Source organism: Phyllopteryx taeniolatus, chromosome 12, assembly GCF_024500385.1.
Source record: "Phyllopteryx taeniolatus isolate TA_2022b chromosome 12, UOR_Ptae_1.2, whole genome shotgun sequence".
In the NCBI taxonomy this organism is placed as follows: Eukaryota; Metazoa; Chordata; class Actinopteri; order Syngnathiformes; family Syngnathidae; genus Phyllopteryx; species Phyllopteryx taeniolatus.
The window spans coordinates 16,400,250-16,415,263 of NC_084513.1; the positions used below are offsets into that span (position 1 = coordinate 16,400,250).

General features: G+C 39.8%; 1 protein-coding gene across 7 annotated transcripts in view; it reads right to left on the bottom strand.

Annotated features, from left to right (window-relative positions):
• Nucleotides 1-280: 280 nt before the first annotated feature.
• Nucleotides 281-15,014, bottom strand: part of thsd7ba (thrombospondin, type I, domain containing 7Ba) — a 198,856-nt gene continuing 184,122 nt past the window's right edge. For 6 of the 7 annotated variants that reach the window (XM_061792757.1, XM_061792762.1, XM_061792756.1 and 3 more), the window contains 9 exons: nt 14,502-14,619; nt 13,110-13,255; nt 11,075-11,243; nt 6,854-7,027; nt 5,305-5,400; nt 2,810-2,892; nt 1,555-1,744; nt 1,193-1,280; nt 281-864 (listed from right to left, as the gene is read on the bottom strand). In XM_061792757.1, the coding sequence (XP_061648741.1) occupies nt 783-864; nt 1,193-1,280; nt 1,555-1,744; nt 2,810-2,892; nt 5,305-5,400; nt 6,854-7,027; nt 11,075-11,243; nt 13,110-13,255; nt 14,502-14,619 (1,146 nt within the window). In that variant the 3' untranslated portion in view covers nt 281-782. Of the gene's footprint in view, nt 865-1,192; nt 1,281-1,554; nt 1,745-2,809; nt 2,893-5,304; nt 5,401-5,552; nt 5,664-6,853; nt 7,028-11,074; nt 11,244-13,109; nt 13,256-14,501; nt 14,620-15,014 lie in introns of those variants that run through there. The other variant, XR_009791152.1, reaches the window with a different exon arrangement.

Sequence of the window (15,014 nt, forward strand, 5' to 3'; positions counted from 1 at the left end):
TGTTGTATGATGGAAGTTAATTTGTCATTCAGCAGCATTGTCTCACTGAAATGTTAAAATGTCTTGGCTTCTGAGTGTTTAATGACATTTGGGGCGGAGAAACGACTGCATCATGTTAAACTCAAGGCAAGCCTGCATTTGGTTTCCACGACTACACAACATATGGCATCGTCAACAAAGTACAATCCAACAGCAACGACTTGCATAAACATTTCAAACACTATAAAAGTCATTTCAAAGGAAAAGGAATAGTGAATCAGCACTAATGTAGTGCATAAAGCATTTTTTTTTGTTTATTCTCCGAAAAAAAGGCTGTTTACACAAAGTTGTGACATTTCCTTTACAAATACCCAACGAGAATGAGAAAAGTGTTCCATGTTCAGCCTCTGTATGTCGTGAAAGACGGACATGTCCCTTAAGGGACAACCGGAGCTCCATTTGGTCCTTCTGATTTTGTACACACACACACAATAATAATAATAATTTAAAAAAGCTTCACCTTTTGGCAGTTCTGATGATTTCACGTTTGCAAGCCAGGCTGCAACGTGGCCTCCATATTGCAAACAGATTAAAAATTAAAAAAAAACGTTTGGCGTCTTGGCCTCTTCTTTCGAGGAGCAATTTAGCATCTGAAAGTGTGTCATTCAACAGCAAATACTGTTTGTGCCCCACTCTCGCAGAGTACCTTGGTCCGTTCATTCATACCACCTGTGGCGTCTGAATACGTTGACAGTCAGGCCGAGAGGCAGAAGATTGCATCATTATGAAGAATACCAACGTGGTTACATGTCGATGTCACCATCGTAGGCCAGCGTCAAAGGTTTCTGTGGCGGAGGAGACGTCTTTGTGGCTTTGGCAGGTTTACTGAAAAAAAAAAATTATTATAAATAAACAAGACAAGCTGACAGTGGGTCTGATTTGTTGCCACAAGGCAGCCTGATGTGATAACAACCTTTACGGAGAGTTCCATTATGTGATAGCAGCAACACTAGTGGTGAAATGTTGTGAGGTGTATAAGTCATCCTTGACAGCACGGAGAACAGACGGTTGGGAATTTTCTTGGCTTCTCAGTACTTTGTGTGTGTTTGCGTCTATGGTGTGTGTGTGTATAAGGCTCCCACACGCAGCTAGAGGTTTTGTGAAGAAATTGTGCGTCGTGAAGAATCTCTTGAGCAAGTAATATGGTACATACCAGACCAGGAATGAGAATGCAATAATGAAGAGTATTAAGATGAATCCGACGGCAGTCACGGCGTAAACCCACAGCTTTACTCTTCCATCTGTCCAATGAAAGTCAACTTTTAGATATATCTATAGTCATGCTTTATGAGAAAACATTTAAGCATTATTCTCATAATTTAGAATAAAGCCTCCATTAACACATCCTTCCGCAATCTAATTTTTACAGCACAAAATGATGAGCCCAGTGGAAACATTGGACTAGAATGAATTCCACCCCCGGCTTAGCGTTTCAAGCTCTATAAAGCCAGTCGTCAAAAGTAATGATCTCAGGCGCGAGGTTCAAAGCAGTACAGATCATTTCCATTTCGGTACCTGAGCCAACAGGTCGTAAGGTCCACTCTGTGGGCCAGTCTCGGGCCTGCGATGGTTTTAATCTTCCGGAGTTGGTTTTTACATCAGCTTTCTTATTGGCGTCCACGCCAGGGGTTCGAGTGCAGTAGTCCAAGAAGCCGTGTGTTGTCATCACTTCGGTGTAACCCTTTTCACACCCACACACACCGCTCTGCATGGAAAGTGGAGATACTATTTAGCTAGCACAAGACAACATATATCGCTAGTTTCTTATTCCCTACACGTGCTTCCCAACCTTTATTAAGACAAGGCACATATTCAACATGAGAAAATTCGTACCGCCACGGTGCAATGGATGGGAATTACTGCCTGACACAGACATGCAAACACATTTGCATTGTACGGGGTTGGGGGGATCCCCCGGGCCCTCCGCAGAGAATTTTTTATTTTATTTTAACATAAATTAAGCAATCTGGAAGACTCTGAATAGTACAATAAGGCAACATAAACACATTTTCTTCACACAGAAAAACATTTATTTACACCGCTCAAGTACATGTTGATGTACAAATTAAGGTTTAAAATTACATTTGCCTCATTTCTTTGCTTTTTTTTGTTTTGGCCTTAAACTTGAGCCAGGCCCATTTCCACCTGCACCTGATGCCTGCTTCAACCTGTGCCACATGAATAGCATCCTCCTCTTTAAGCACTCTCATTCTGGAAAAGAATTGAATAAACTCATTGTCTGTTTCACTTCATTTTTCACTATTACCAACTTCAAAGGCTAATCCCAAATGCATCCTCCAGGAAACTCGTCTATGGTGTACCCCGCCTCTCACCCAGAGTCAACTGAGCTCGGTTGCACCTCCCCTGCGACCCTATTGAGGATGAGCACGATAGGAAATGGATGAAAGCACATCTATTTTAAGGTCTTTTAATAAAGGAGGGATGTGCATTGCTTCTTTTCAGTTTGACGGTATCTTGTAGTTGCATGAAGGCAACTGCGAGGGGCAGTAAAACTTCAAATTTTAGTCACGTCTCCTTGATTGATTTTTGATTTGTATGCAGTTCCCCACCTTCTCAAGCTGTAGTCACATCCTGGCATCCAGCCTGCATTTATTGGCATTAATATGATTATACTTTATGGCCCCTTCTTCAAAATTCAAGATGTCATCATTCAAAGTCCATTTGAAACGACCACAATGGGAAGAAAGTGGCAAGACTACCCAAGAATTGATGACAGTTGTGTGATGAAGTATCGTGTGAGCGAGCTTACCGAGGTGCAGTGTGAGAAGGGCTTGGTGCACGGTGGATGGCAGTGGCGGATCATGCTCGGCCTTTTCTGTGGGAAACATCCCCCTGAACGAGGAAAAGAAAAAAGGTGTTTCCCTTTAGTGCCTGGACTCATCGATCACTAAATTAATGTAGTGTCACCACTGATTAATGGGCTTAGTTGCCTATCGGGGTCCATGATCAATCTGTGAACATTTTAATTCCAACATGGAAAATTACATGTCAAAATATCAAAGAGTGTTGGGCTGCCTCTCCAGAGGGAGGTTATTCCGCCTGGGCTCATATTTGCCTGAAACACTTCCTTTAAAGCGATAAGATCACATTCAGCTTCTATTTACAGCACACAGAACTCGCCCTAAGCCTCCATTCCCACAGCACTGCTACCTTTGTTCCATTTCACTACGCCTTCTTTTCTTCCCACACATACAAATGCATGATTATATTTATATGGATTGAAAGTCTCCTAGCTCAGCCTCTGGCTTATTGATTACTTATGCTAAGAGTGAGAAGAGAAATCAATGAAGGCTGCACTGAGAATAGGCACATCAGATAAGGTGGTAAATTCAACCAGAGCACTATACTAAAATTCATCTTCTCATTTGTGATGTGTTGGCACCACGGGCCGTCATTTGCTGCTATTAGCTTGTATTTGGAAATTAATGTGTTGGATTCTGCTGGGGAGGATTAAATAATGTGTTGTGAGGAAAACCCCACATACAGAAAATCACAAACCTGAGTACACCCCTCACATTTTTGTAATTAAAAAACAAATCTTTTCATGGGATGGTACTTTGTGGCCACTGCGCTGCAGCTTCAGTTTCAGAGTGTGAGCAATATTTTTCCTAGATTAGGCTTGTGATTCTCAATTTTAAGGAGGTATGCAGGCTCCCTCTAGTGGGACACACAAAAAAAATCACTGCCTAAGTACAGTGCAGTTGTATTTAACTTTTAAATTCAATTAATTTATCATTTAATTGTTAAGAAGTTAGTTTTTAAACATTTATTTAGGTACAACTTTTTAGAAACATTGTTTTAGCGTGCATGCATGCTACCGTATGTTTTAAGATAGAGTATGTTTTACCATGCCTGCACCCAATAATACGGTGCGCCTTATTTATGTGTTAAATACAGAAATAGACCCCGTGGCTTTAACGTCCTCCTTCACGCACCCTTCCCCCTTTCCGTCCGCATGCTGTCCTCAGCCACGTCCGCTTTTCCTCTGTATAAGCAGCGTGTCGGAAGGAAATGTTCCCAGTCAGTCAAGCGGTCAAAAAAAACCAAAAAAACAAAAAACAAAAAAAAAAACAAAGCCAAGTGGAGCGCTCATCACACAACAACATCTATAGATGTTGCAACTCGGTGCACACATAAGGCGCACTGCACTATAAGGGGTCCCGTCCATTTTGGAGAAAATCTAAGACTTTTAAGTGTGCCTTATGGTCGTGAAAATACGGTACTCATTGTTGGCCAGCCACTCCTGGGAAGGTTATCCACTGTTCCATACTTTCTCCATTTCAGGTTAATGGCTCTCCCTATGGTTTGCTGGAACACTAAAGCTTTAGAAATGGCTTTGTAACCCTTTCCAGCCCAATAGATATCCAATACTTTATTTCTTACCTGTTGTTGAATTTGTTTGTATCGTGTCATTTTGTTGTTTTTTTCCGTCCGACTTAATTTTGTCAGACAGGTTCTGTTTAAGTGATTTCTTTATTGAACAGGTCTGGAGGTTATATTTGTCTGATATTTTTTTGATAGTTTCACTGCACTGTATTTTTTATGTGGTACTTGGTGTAAAAAGGTTAAGAACCACTGGCCTTTGCCATCTCTAAAATCTTTTTTTTTTCTTTTCAGATCCTCAGAGTTCTTTTCTATGAGGTGCCATATTGAACCTCCATTGACCGGTATGAGATAGTGTGAGAGTTATAACACCAAGTTTAACACATCCGTTCCCCATTCACACCTTCACATGACAAAAGGGATTTGTACATTTTCACTTAGAGGTGTAGAGACTTTTGTTGCCATCGGTTTCGACATTAGTGGCAACTAAAATGACAAAGTTATTTTAAGGGGACAGTAAATTTACACTCTTATACAGGTATAAGCTGTGCACTAATTACTAAACATTGTCAAGTGTCATTTTGTTTATTGTTTTTCCATGAAAATATATCATAAATTATTTACAAACATTTGAGCAGTATACTCACTTTGGGGAGATGCTACACTGTACTTTTCCAATTGTCCCCTTGAAAACATCATACCATAAAACCTTGATCATGCATATTGATGCACTTCCAGCTAACACTGGTTCACACCCGCGTGAGGAGCATTAAAACAGAACGAGGACACTTAAGTGTCTACTGCATCAACCCAGACATACAGTATAAAGATATTCACATCTATGTACAGCTCTGCATATTTCTATGACAAGCCTGCTTCAAGACTCATCTGGGGTGGTAGGCTGACAGTGCAGATGTTCACCTGTGACAATGACGCCATCCGAGCGCTGACACCACACTGCTCTCTCATTATTGCTCCATCTTCCTGTCCTCCACTGGTAACTGTAGCATTGGCCTCCTGCAGCAGAAGCAGAGAGGCAGATGATGCTCATTAGCAGCTCGTATCGACCATCCAGCGCGGTTGTTAAGCTCCGATGGACATTTACCAAAGATGTACTACATTACGGGGTAAGACATAATGCGGTTGGAGGAAAAAGGGGTACCATTTACCACTCTGTGGGGATTACAGGAAATGGGATGGCTGGAATTGGCTGGAACTGAATTAGAGGCCGCTTTTTTTCTAAGTACATTTTTGCTGGAGGGAAAGTCTGTTGAACACAACTTGGAAACATTCAAGTCACATTCCATTCATCAATAAATAAAAAAAAACAGGATTAAAGATCAGACTATTTAGCTAACAAGACACATTTAGTAAGACAAGAATGTGGCATTAAATTAAATGTCAAGTACTTTGATAAAATGTTTATAAAAGTGGCTAATTAATGAGGGAAGAAGAAGCCTGTGGTTTATTCAGAATAACAAGGTATGAAAGGGGGGAAAGGGCAACCTTATTTGATGAATCACAAAAAAACAGCACTTAGAGATGTGTGATTAAAAGAGCCCACCCAAACAAACTCACAGAAAATACATGTACATACAGTATATTATCTATAAAGTCCACTGGACTAGGCAATAACCCCGATATTTCATGCAAATTGGAAAAGTTGTGGAACAGTTATGACCTTACGATGATTCGACTACTGACCTTTTAATAATGGCCTGTGACACTGTTTCAATTTGACATTAATATAGAAAAACCATCATTAACACCATGACTGCATTTCTACACTACTGTAGATATGCTATGTTTAACCTTTTAGTCATAGTTTAGTGAAACCAACAAGCAATAATTACATGAAGCAGTTTAACTGTGGTATGATCGACAATGTCATGGCCAATTGCAGTACATATTTATTTATTCATTCATTCATTGGCAGATGTATAACAGACCACAGAACTCGTGAGCTAGCTGTTGGTGTTGTGTGGATCGTGGTGCTTGCCCTGGATTTGGTGCGTGGAAAATGATAACATACTGTATATATAAATTAGTTATCCATCGATATTTTTGGGGGTGTTTATATATTAATATGAGGCGATCATACATTTATATGGATTCACAGTCACGGCCCTCTGTTGGAAACCATAACTACGCCCACAACAAAAATAAGTTTGACACCCATGATTTAGTCTTCAGTTACGATAACATGCATGTTTTTGGAGTGTACGAGGAAGCCTGAGTACCCGAAGAAAACCCACAAACACTGGAAGAACATGCCAAATCCACAAATCCCGAGTAGAGATTCGAAACCAGAACTTCACAACTGCGAGGTAGACGTAATAATCACCAGAACACCATGCTGCACATACTGTAATCCCAATGATTTGATAAATCTCAATTTTTTCCATAGGCGTAACACTTCGAAAACAGCATTTTTCAAGAAAAACTAGACGATAAGAGGTTTGCTGAGTACCTTTACATGGCTGCGTCTCAAATACTTGCTGTGGGCAGGTGTCCTGGTTCTCACTAACTTGAATGATCACCGCTCTGGAGCGGGATTGACGTCCTGTGCTTTCAAAGCTCCGCCCCTCCACACAAGTCAGTTGGCAAGAACTCCAAGATGACCACTCAGCCAAATGGCAGTCTCCTGAAGGCACAAAAACACCCCCAGAAACTAAATAAGGATACATAACTGGCAAGCACACCTTAATAAATAACACTATCAGATTATTTTCCAACACACACACCTGTACACACGACACAGTGGCTGGCAAACAAGATTTCATGGATTATTTTATTGGCGTTCCCCTGACAGTGTCTGGTACATTTACTCGAGAAAACTACTTTGACACATCTGTGGCTGATACCAAAAGCACAAACAAATTACTCACAGCCCAGTGGGTATTCAGAGATAATAGACCAACCGCCGTCATATATTACATTAACTTATAACTCGATAGCCAGTAGTAAAATGTGTCTCGTGAGGGAGCGCCAAATTAATTTGATTTGGGGAGACATTTTTAGCAGAGAAAACTGGTTGATATTTTTTGTCACGCTACAAATAGCACATGAGCACTTTGCTGATTTTCAAACAAAAAAAAAGCCTTGTAATCTTTAACGGGGTCATTTTGCAGTAAAAACACACACACATATTTGTGATTCTATGTGGATTGATGGATTTTATAGTTTAAATTTATGGTCAACTGAGGTATGACCACAACGGCACAAAAAGCCATTAGTGGAATTTATATAGCAGGTTAAAAAGTACAGTACAGTTACTGGTACCTTGGTAAAGGTGCAGCAGCCCTGCTTATATAGAACAGTACAGGTAAATATGAATATAGTAATATTCATAATAAATATATGTAATGCATGGTGATTTGCATTAAAAAAAATTGTCTATTTGTTGCTAAGCAAAAAAGTTGGTTCACGTTTGTACAGTATGAACTGCTTCAATCTTGAAAGTAAAAGCAACAGCGAAAAAAACTGAAATCACTTTTTGACCCAATTTCACTGTGGGAAATACCTACAAGGCTATGACAAAAATGACACATTTTGGATAGAGCAATCACAGAGAGAGGATTAAAAGCTGGTCTAGTTACTTATTTTATGGCTAATGTCAGCATGTAGCTCAGTTTCAGAGCTTCCTCATTAGAGAAGGGGCGGTACAGAGGACTGTTGATGGTGTGGTGAAGAGTAAAAGCGGATTCAAGCTTATTTGACCCTTGTGACATGGAGCGTTATGCTGCTGAAAGTAGCTATTAGAAGAGGGTAGGTATACTGTAGACATAAAGTGATGGAACTGGCTGGAGTGTAGTGTTTAAATGATACTCAATCATACTAAGATGTCAAACTGTGTCAATGGTATATCTTCTAATATCACCTTTCATATTTTCCGAACCATACTTATTAATTCTCTGCCAGCCGTTTTCAGCGCAAAGATCTCCATATTGCTCGTCAGTTTAGACTATTTTGAATATTTTTTCAAGACCCACAGAATATAATGTGACTTTGTAAGCACCAAAACTACCAAGAAGAAAAAGTAGACCTTTTTCTTTCACCAGAAAAAAAGTTTGTTTTGAGCGTTTTTAATTCTTTAGTAATCACCAGTAGAACATAGGTTGGTTTCACCCAAAATTATTAAACAACAAAAACAAGACTGAAAAGGGCTGCTGTTGGCAAAATAATAATTCATTTACAGATATAAAACTATGAAACACGCCATGAGTGATGCTGACTCATTGCATGGCTTGAGTTGAACGTCATGGCTTTTTTTACATGGCATTCCTCAGTCTGAGCAATCAGTCCTCAGTCAGTCTGAGGTGCCGAAAATTGTACGATTTCCTATGCGCTCCCACTTCTCTCCCTCATAATTGACGAGAGAAGCTTCCTCAATTTCCTCTTCTACTACTTTTTGTTCTTTGTATTTTCTGGTAGTTTAGATGCTATGGTGACTCTCACACGTTAGTCTTGGTAGTACAACAGACATTCGGTTCGGGGGAGTAGACGCGATTGGTTTGTGAAAATATCGTAATGCGTAGGGTGTGCTGTTGTGGTCATGTGGTGTACACACGTCAATGTTTTCCTCTCCTATCATTCGCATGTTAAAAATTGGTACGTAAAACCTAAAATGTTCTGCAAGTATTTTAAAATAATCCAGAATTTTACTTCACGTTAATTCCCACCTTCCTGCTCAGTCTGACTGTACTGCTATTGTACTTTTCAGTCATGTAGTCAGTCATAAGGCAGTCAACATCATATCAATCTTTATGTGCAGCACCACTCACTGTGTGCGTCTGTCAATCTTTAACACATGCTTAATTAGGTCAAGCACGGTATTGAAAAAATGTATGCTGTTTGTCAAAAAGACATCCTCTGGAGTAGGCCATGGCAAAGTACATCAAGAAAACACTGAACTGTTTTATTTAGCAAGTGAGCCTCAGGTTCCATTCCCATGGCAAGCTTAGGCATATGAGTGAAGAGACTGAATAAACAGCGTCAGCTTTCATCTTATTTATAGTATACATATTCACTGTATGAGGAGTTTCCTTATACTGATTTGGTTGTAGAAACATGCCGTGGGAGAAGCCATAGTGTACTGCAGTGACACACTCACTGCACATTGCATACATTTGAACACCCTTTACCCTGATTGGAGCAATTCTCACCAAATGACACACAATCACATCAAAATCCTCTGATCTTGAGCCGAAGCTTGCGGCACCAGTGTGTTGAGTGAGGAATTAAGGCAAACATCAGAGGTGCATGGCAAGACGATACATCTTCATAGCAAATACCTACAACTCCAAACAAATTACATCTTCCCTTAAGTATAGTTGTGTTTTGTGTTATTTGGGCAAGTGTCTCTGCCCTCTGCACCCAAGGCAGCGGCAAACCGGACGGTATCCGTTGTCCCCGCGCCAGCCCACCAACTATTAAAGTAACCAATGGAAAATACGAGTCATTTACAGAGGCAGGTGAGAAATGAAATAAAGGAAAAAAGTTTATTACTGTTCAGTTAGACATCTTAACTCCTTCAGCTCATTAGTATGGCACTAGTTGTTCTTCACAGAGGATAAATAATATATGACTAAGTACTGTTATATTGTCTGTCTAAATGTGTTGTTCCACTATTTGTCTTAAATCAGTTGCTTAAGGTTATCGCACAGCAACATATATGCTATTTAGCATTAGCATTAAGCTAACAGACTGAAAGGCTAAGAATGTGGTTGTCTTAAATATGCAAGGTGTAATTCTCTGTTTCATGTTTAGTTTGACAGTAAACTTCAACTGGGAGTGGCATAAAACAACTTGAGGCCTTTTTTAGAATTGTTCACTATTTGCCAAAGTGCTGCTTATTGTGAAGTGAGTTGAGTGGAGTTCACTGCCACCATACAGCACTCGTATCTCAAGTCTGCACTTTCAGGTCAAAGCAAAAAAAAAATTGGCCGCACAACGGGTCGTAAATATGAAAAACTGAGTCCCTCGAATCTCAAGGCACCACTGGACTAAAAAAAAACACTATAAGGACTGCAAGATATTCAAACACATTCATTTTGGAATTGGATTCAAGCTCTGTAAAAATATTACATACATATTAGAAAGAAAAACAGCACCCTTTAGTTGAGCAATGATACCCAGTATAAAGCCCCCCCTGTTGATGATAGCAAAACTACAAGCTTAGTACTTGGTGTGTAGCATCATATGAATACAGGAGTCAACAATGGCATGCAGAGTCATTCAACAATTGGTAAGCTGTTACAATTTAAGTGTGGTATCGTATGATGACTGCATCTGTAAATAATGTGATTAGTTGAGCAAGTGGAAGAATGTGGAGGCTGGGGGATACTTTTGGACATGGCCAGTTATAGCTAAATGGGTAATTAGTTATTGTATTGTAGTTTATTGACTTGGCAATAGCAGCTGTTTTCAGCAGCAGCTGAAATGTCAATGACTCAGGAGAGTTGATGGATTGCAGCACATGAATGCACCATTATTGATGATGTGGCATGTAAAGCAGGTAAATAATTATTGGTGTTATGAGTGCAAAATGAATGCATAATACATAATTCATACTGGTAAAAAAATATAATTACTATAAAGTGAGAGTGTTGCTGGAGAGCTCTTCATTGCTTGTGAATTATGTTGATACATTTGAATAGGGAATGTGTATTTTAAATAAGGGGATCTTTACCTTGACAGGGAACAAAGCACGGCTGCTCCACATCCTTTTGGATTTCCTTCCTTATTTTGTCTCCACAAAATTTCTCTGCCACTGGAGCAGGAGGAGACTCGGTCCAGTCACCCTTGTGAATGATACACGATAGGTTTCTTCTTCGAACCCCCTCGCCACACTCTGCACCCTGCAGAGTCACACGAACATGTACATACACAGTATATACAAGTATAATCAGTGTTTTTTTTTTTTACATTCCCCCCCCCCAAAAAAAAAAATGCTAGGTGAAATGGGATTTGGTAGTGGTAATTGCAGTATATTGGCATCATGACATGTAACAATCGTTAGTGTTTGTATGGGGAATTTGCACCCCCTTGTACAGTCGCCGTCTATAGAAGAGGTGCGAGTAGAAATGGTGGTTGTTGGGGGTTGTTTTAGGGGAATGATGGTAAATGCAGTTATTTATCGTAAACATAGAAAGGAACAGTTCAAAACCGTCAGGTGCGCAATTTCGAAAGAAAAGGAAAGAAGACTGCTTCTTTCAGAAATGACTGAAGGACGCAGGTTTTTACAAACCCAGCATTATTCTTAATGACTATCATTTGTTGTGATTCTATAAGGGGAGGGTGGTGCCCGACTTGAAATCGTCGATAACCTCTCATGTAATATTGATTAGCGTAGGACCTCTTTTATAAGCCACTTGCCAAGATACTTGCTCACAAAAACAACCATTTGAATCAAGTCACCAATCATTTTAGCAAGATCTACTAACAGAGACATTATATTGATTTGTGTTTGTTCATTGTACAGTGGTGCCTTTTCAAGACACAAGCCGTTGATTGGCCGATTTTTTGCTTTGACTTGCGAACTTAAACTTGAGAAACGAGCGCTGTACGGTGGCAGGTTACTCAACTCAATTCACAAGAAGGGGAAGTTTGGCACATATACAATTATTAAATATTCTTAAAAATAGAGGCTGCATGCTGGTTGTTACTCTCTGCTGATGGTCAAACTAAACATACAGTAAATAAAAAGAGAATTACACGTTGTGTTTGTAAAGCAAGCACATAGACTCCATTCCCTGAATACTAACATACAACGGGAAACTCTATATAGACACACGGGCTAACAATTAGCATCTATGAGGCGGTGTTGTTACCATTTTAGCAACAGACATATGAACACATAAATTGTAGACACGTAGACAGACCATGTAACGATACTCACAGGCATTTATTCGTAATCCTTTACAAAGAACGATTAATTTTAGTGACGTACTGATGAGCTGCGAGGATTTGAGACTCAATGAACAGAATATCTGTCTGTCTGTCCTATACTTCCCCCGGTGGCCAAGGTGCACACACCAGGATGAGCAGCACAATTGAAGGAGGAAGTAAAACACAAACAGTATATTATTTTTACTTTTATTTAATTATGTCGTTATTGTATGATTTTATAACATATAGTATTTTAGAGTGCTATTTTTCTCATTGATAACACATTGCAACATTTTCTGTTGATTTCTAGGGAGGCTGGAGCAAAAATATGTTATTTCCATTCATTCCAATGGAGCAAGATGATTTGACATACATGAGTTTTGAGTTACGAGTGTGGTCCAGGAATGAATAACACTCGTATCTCAAGGCATCACGATATTTGATTCCTTAATTGTAATTATACTTAGCTGTTGCTGTATTCTTATATGATACAATTCAATGCGTGTGTGTGTGTGTGTGGGTGGGGTCATGCACAGGGTGCTTTCAAGCTAGGACAGCCACTGTGTATAACGGAACGATAGTCGAACGTCCTAAATGTTATACGGTAGATTTTACAAGTTGTTTGAAAATTTGGTTTGAGACACAGGAGGAGGATTATGTCAGAAAGACACAGACAAATCTCTGTCCAGGCTGGTCCATACAATACGGCAAAAGTGACAGTACGTTGACAATAATAAAGAAGAAGAACTGAAAACGGCTCACAGGAGTCATGCATTTGTCAATCTCTGTTGTGAACTTCTTCATTCACTATGCTGTTCCAGTCGAGATGGTCATACCTCTATGGTGCAGGAGGACCAGTCGCTGAGCAGCCACATGTAGCAAGGACTTATGGGACATGGCTTTGTCTGGACGAGCTGGTTGGGACAAGGCCGACCTTCCTCATGAGCCTCCTGCAAGATTCTCCGAGTACGCACGGACTGTCCTGCAGAACACATGCACACATTTGTTAGCTTCAATCTACAGTAGAATAATTCCTTTATTTTGCTTCTGTTAACATGAGAAACTGATAAACAATTAAAAAGTTGGGTTTATACATTAAATAGCTGACACACTGAGCACCGTGAAATCGGTGTCTAAAATTGATATAATGCATATTCAGGAGAAAGAACACAGCTGTGCCTACGCTTTTCCCCTCACGACACATTTTGCCAGAGACAAAGAGGAATTAGTTCAACAGCACTTTTCATCTGTTTCATCATTAATGCTCATGTCTAGCAGTCTCCTAAAACAAGTGCTTCGTGCAAGGGACTCATTAATAATTTGTGAGTGTAAAAGTTTGGGAAATGGTTGAAAAGAAAGGAGTGGCCCAAGAGGGTTTGCTAGTTCAGTATCTGAGCATGGCCTTCATCAGTGGTACGGTCAAAACAGAAAAAAAATAAAGAAAAAGTGGTTGTTAATGCCACAAGCTCTCAAAAACAAAAAAAGACAAATTCTCCTATGGCACCCTAATCATCACACCCAGAAACACGTGACACAAATCCCCCGTCGAGGCTGACAGACTGGCTGGCAGCGAGACTGAGTTTACGTCCTCAGTAGCAGCATGCTTGGCTGGGAACTTCTTGGAGTGGAGGGGAAAGAGGCGAGAGCAACCAATGTCAAGTTCAAATTAATGAACTTAGGAAGATGCCAGTGAGCCTTTCCAATTAAAAGAATAACAAGGTTTCTCTCTTGCAGATCGGCTTTAGGAAGTCCTGGCAAACGATGCATGGATCCAGGTTAAAATCATTACCTTTTGTATAATGCATGAGCTTATAACACATCTCTTTCAAAGCATGATTCGGATATATCTTTTATTTAGTAACACTAAATTATTAAACGCGCTTATCCTGTTATGAATCAGGTGAGCTATATACAATTGAGATTAAATTAACCTGCTGTTCTTCCACTCCGACCTCTTAAACCAAATCTGTATGTCAATTACAAATGGCAAAAACAGATTTTGCTAGATTGCGAAAACACACTCTCTGCCTGGTCAGAAGGCATTGAACCGATGCCATTATTTTTCTATATTTGACTACATTAAAATATATTCATGCAAGAATCCTGCACAATACCAGAGTAAGTCAGATGATGAAGCCCTGCAAATGTGGTCAGCAGTGTCTGTCCATCATGTGGCCATTCCCACAGGGGCACATTAAGTTATTTATTTATTTATTTGTTTGTTTTACCTTGGCTGCCACCGGTATGCGAGCATTGTTCCCATGGAGACCAATCAGAGAGTACACAGCTAACAGGACAGTCGACCACACAGTTCTCCACCAGCCTCCAGTCCTTGACCAGCCCAGACTGTACAACACAAGGGCACAGCAGCCGTAATAAGAGCCACCAACTAAACATTTAACCACACTTCACACATTTAAACATTTTTGTAAAATATATATTTCAAACTTCCCATTGAGCCTCATTAATCATTGAATTTATTTTGTGCTACAGAATGTATGAGAAATGAACAGCGCATTTGGGACCAAGAATCTTTTACAATTTATTTTAAACAGACCACTGAGAAAAGCAGAGGCTGCTGCAGATAATGTAGCTTTAAACCAAATTGCCTCATGAAACATGAATAGATGCAATATATATAAATTATTGAAAGCCCAAACGCCCTGTTTGTTTGAAACAAAGGGGACAGAGGCACAAATGTAGCCCACACTGATCTTCATGTGAAACGAAAGCTAATGTAC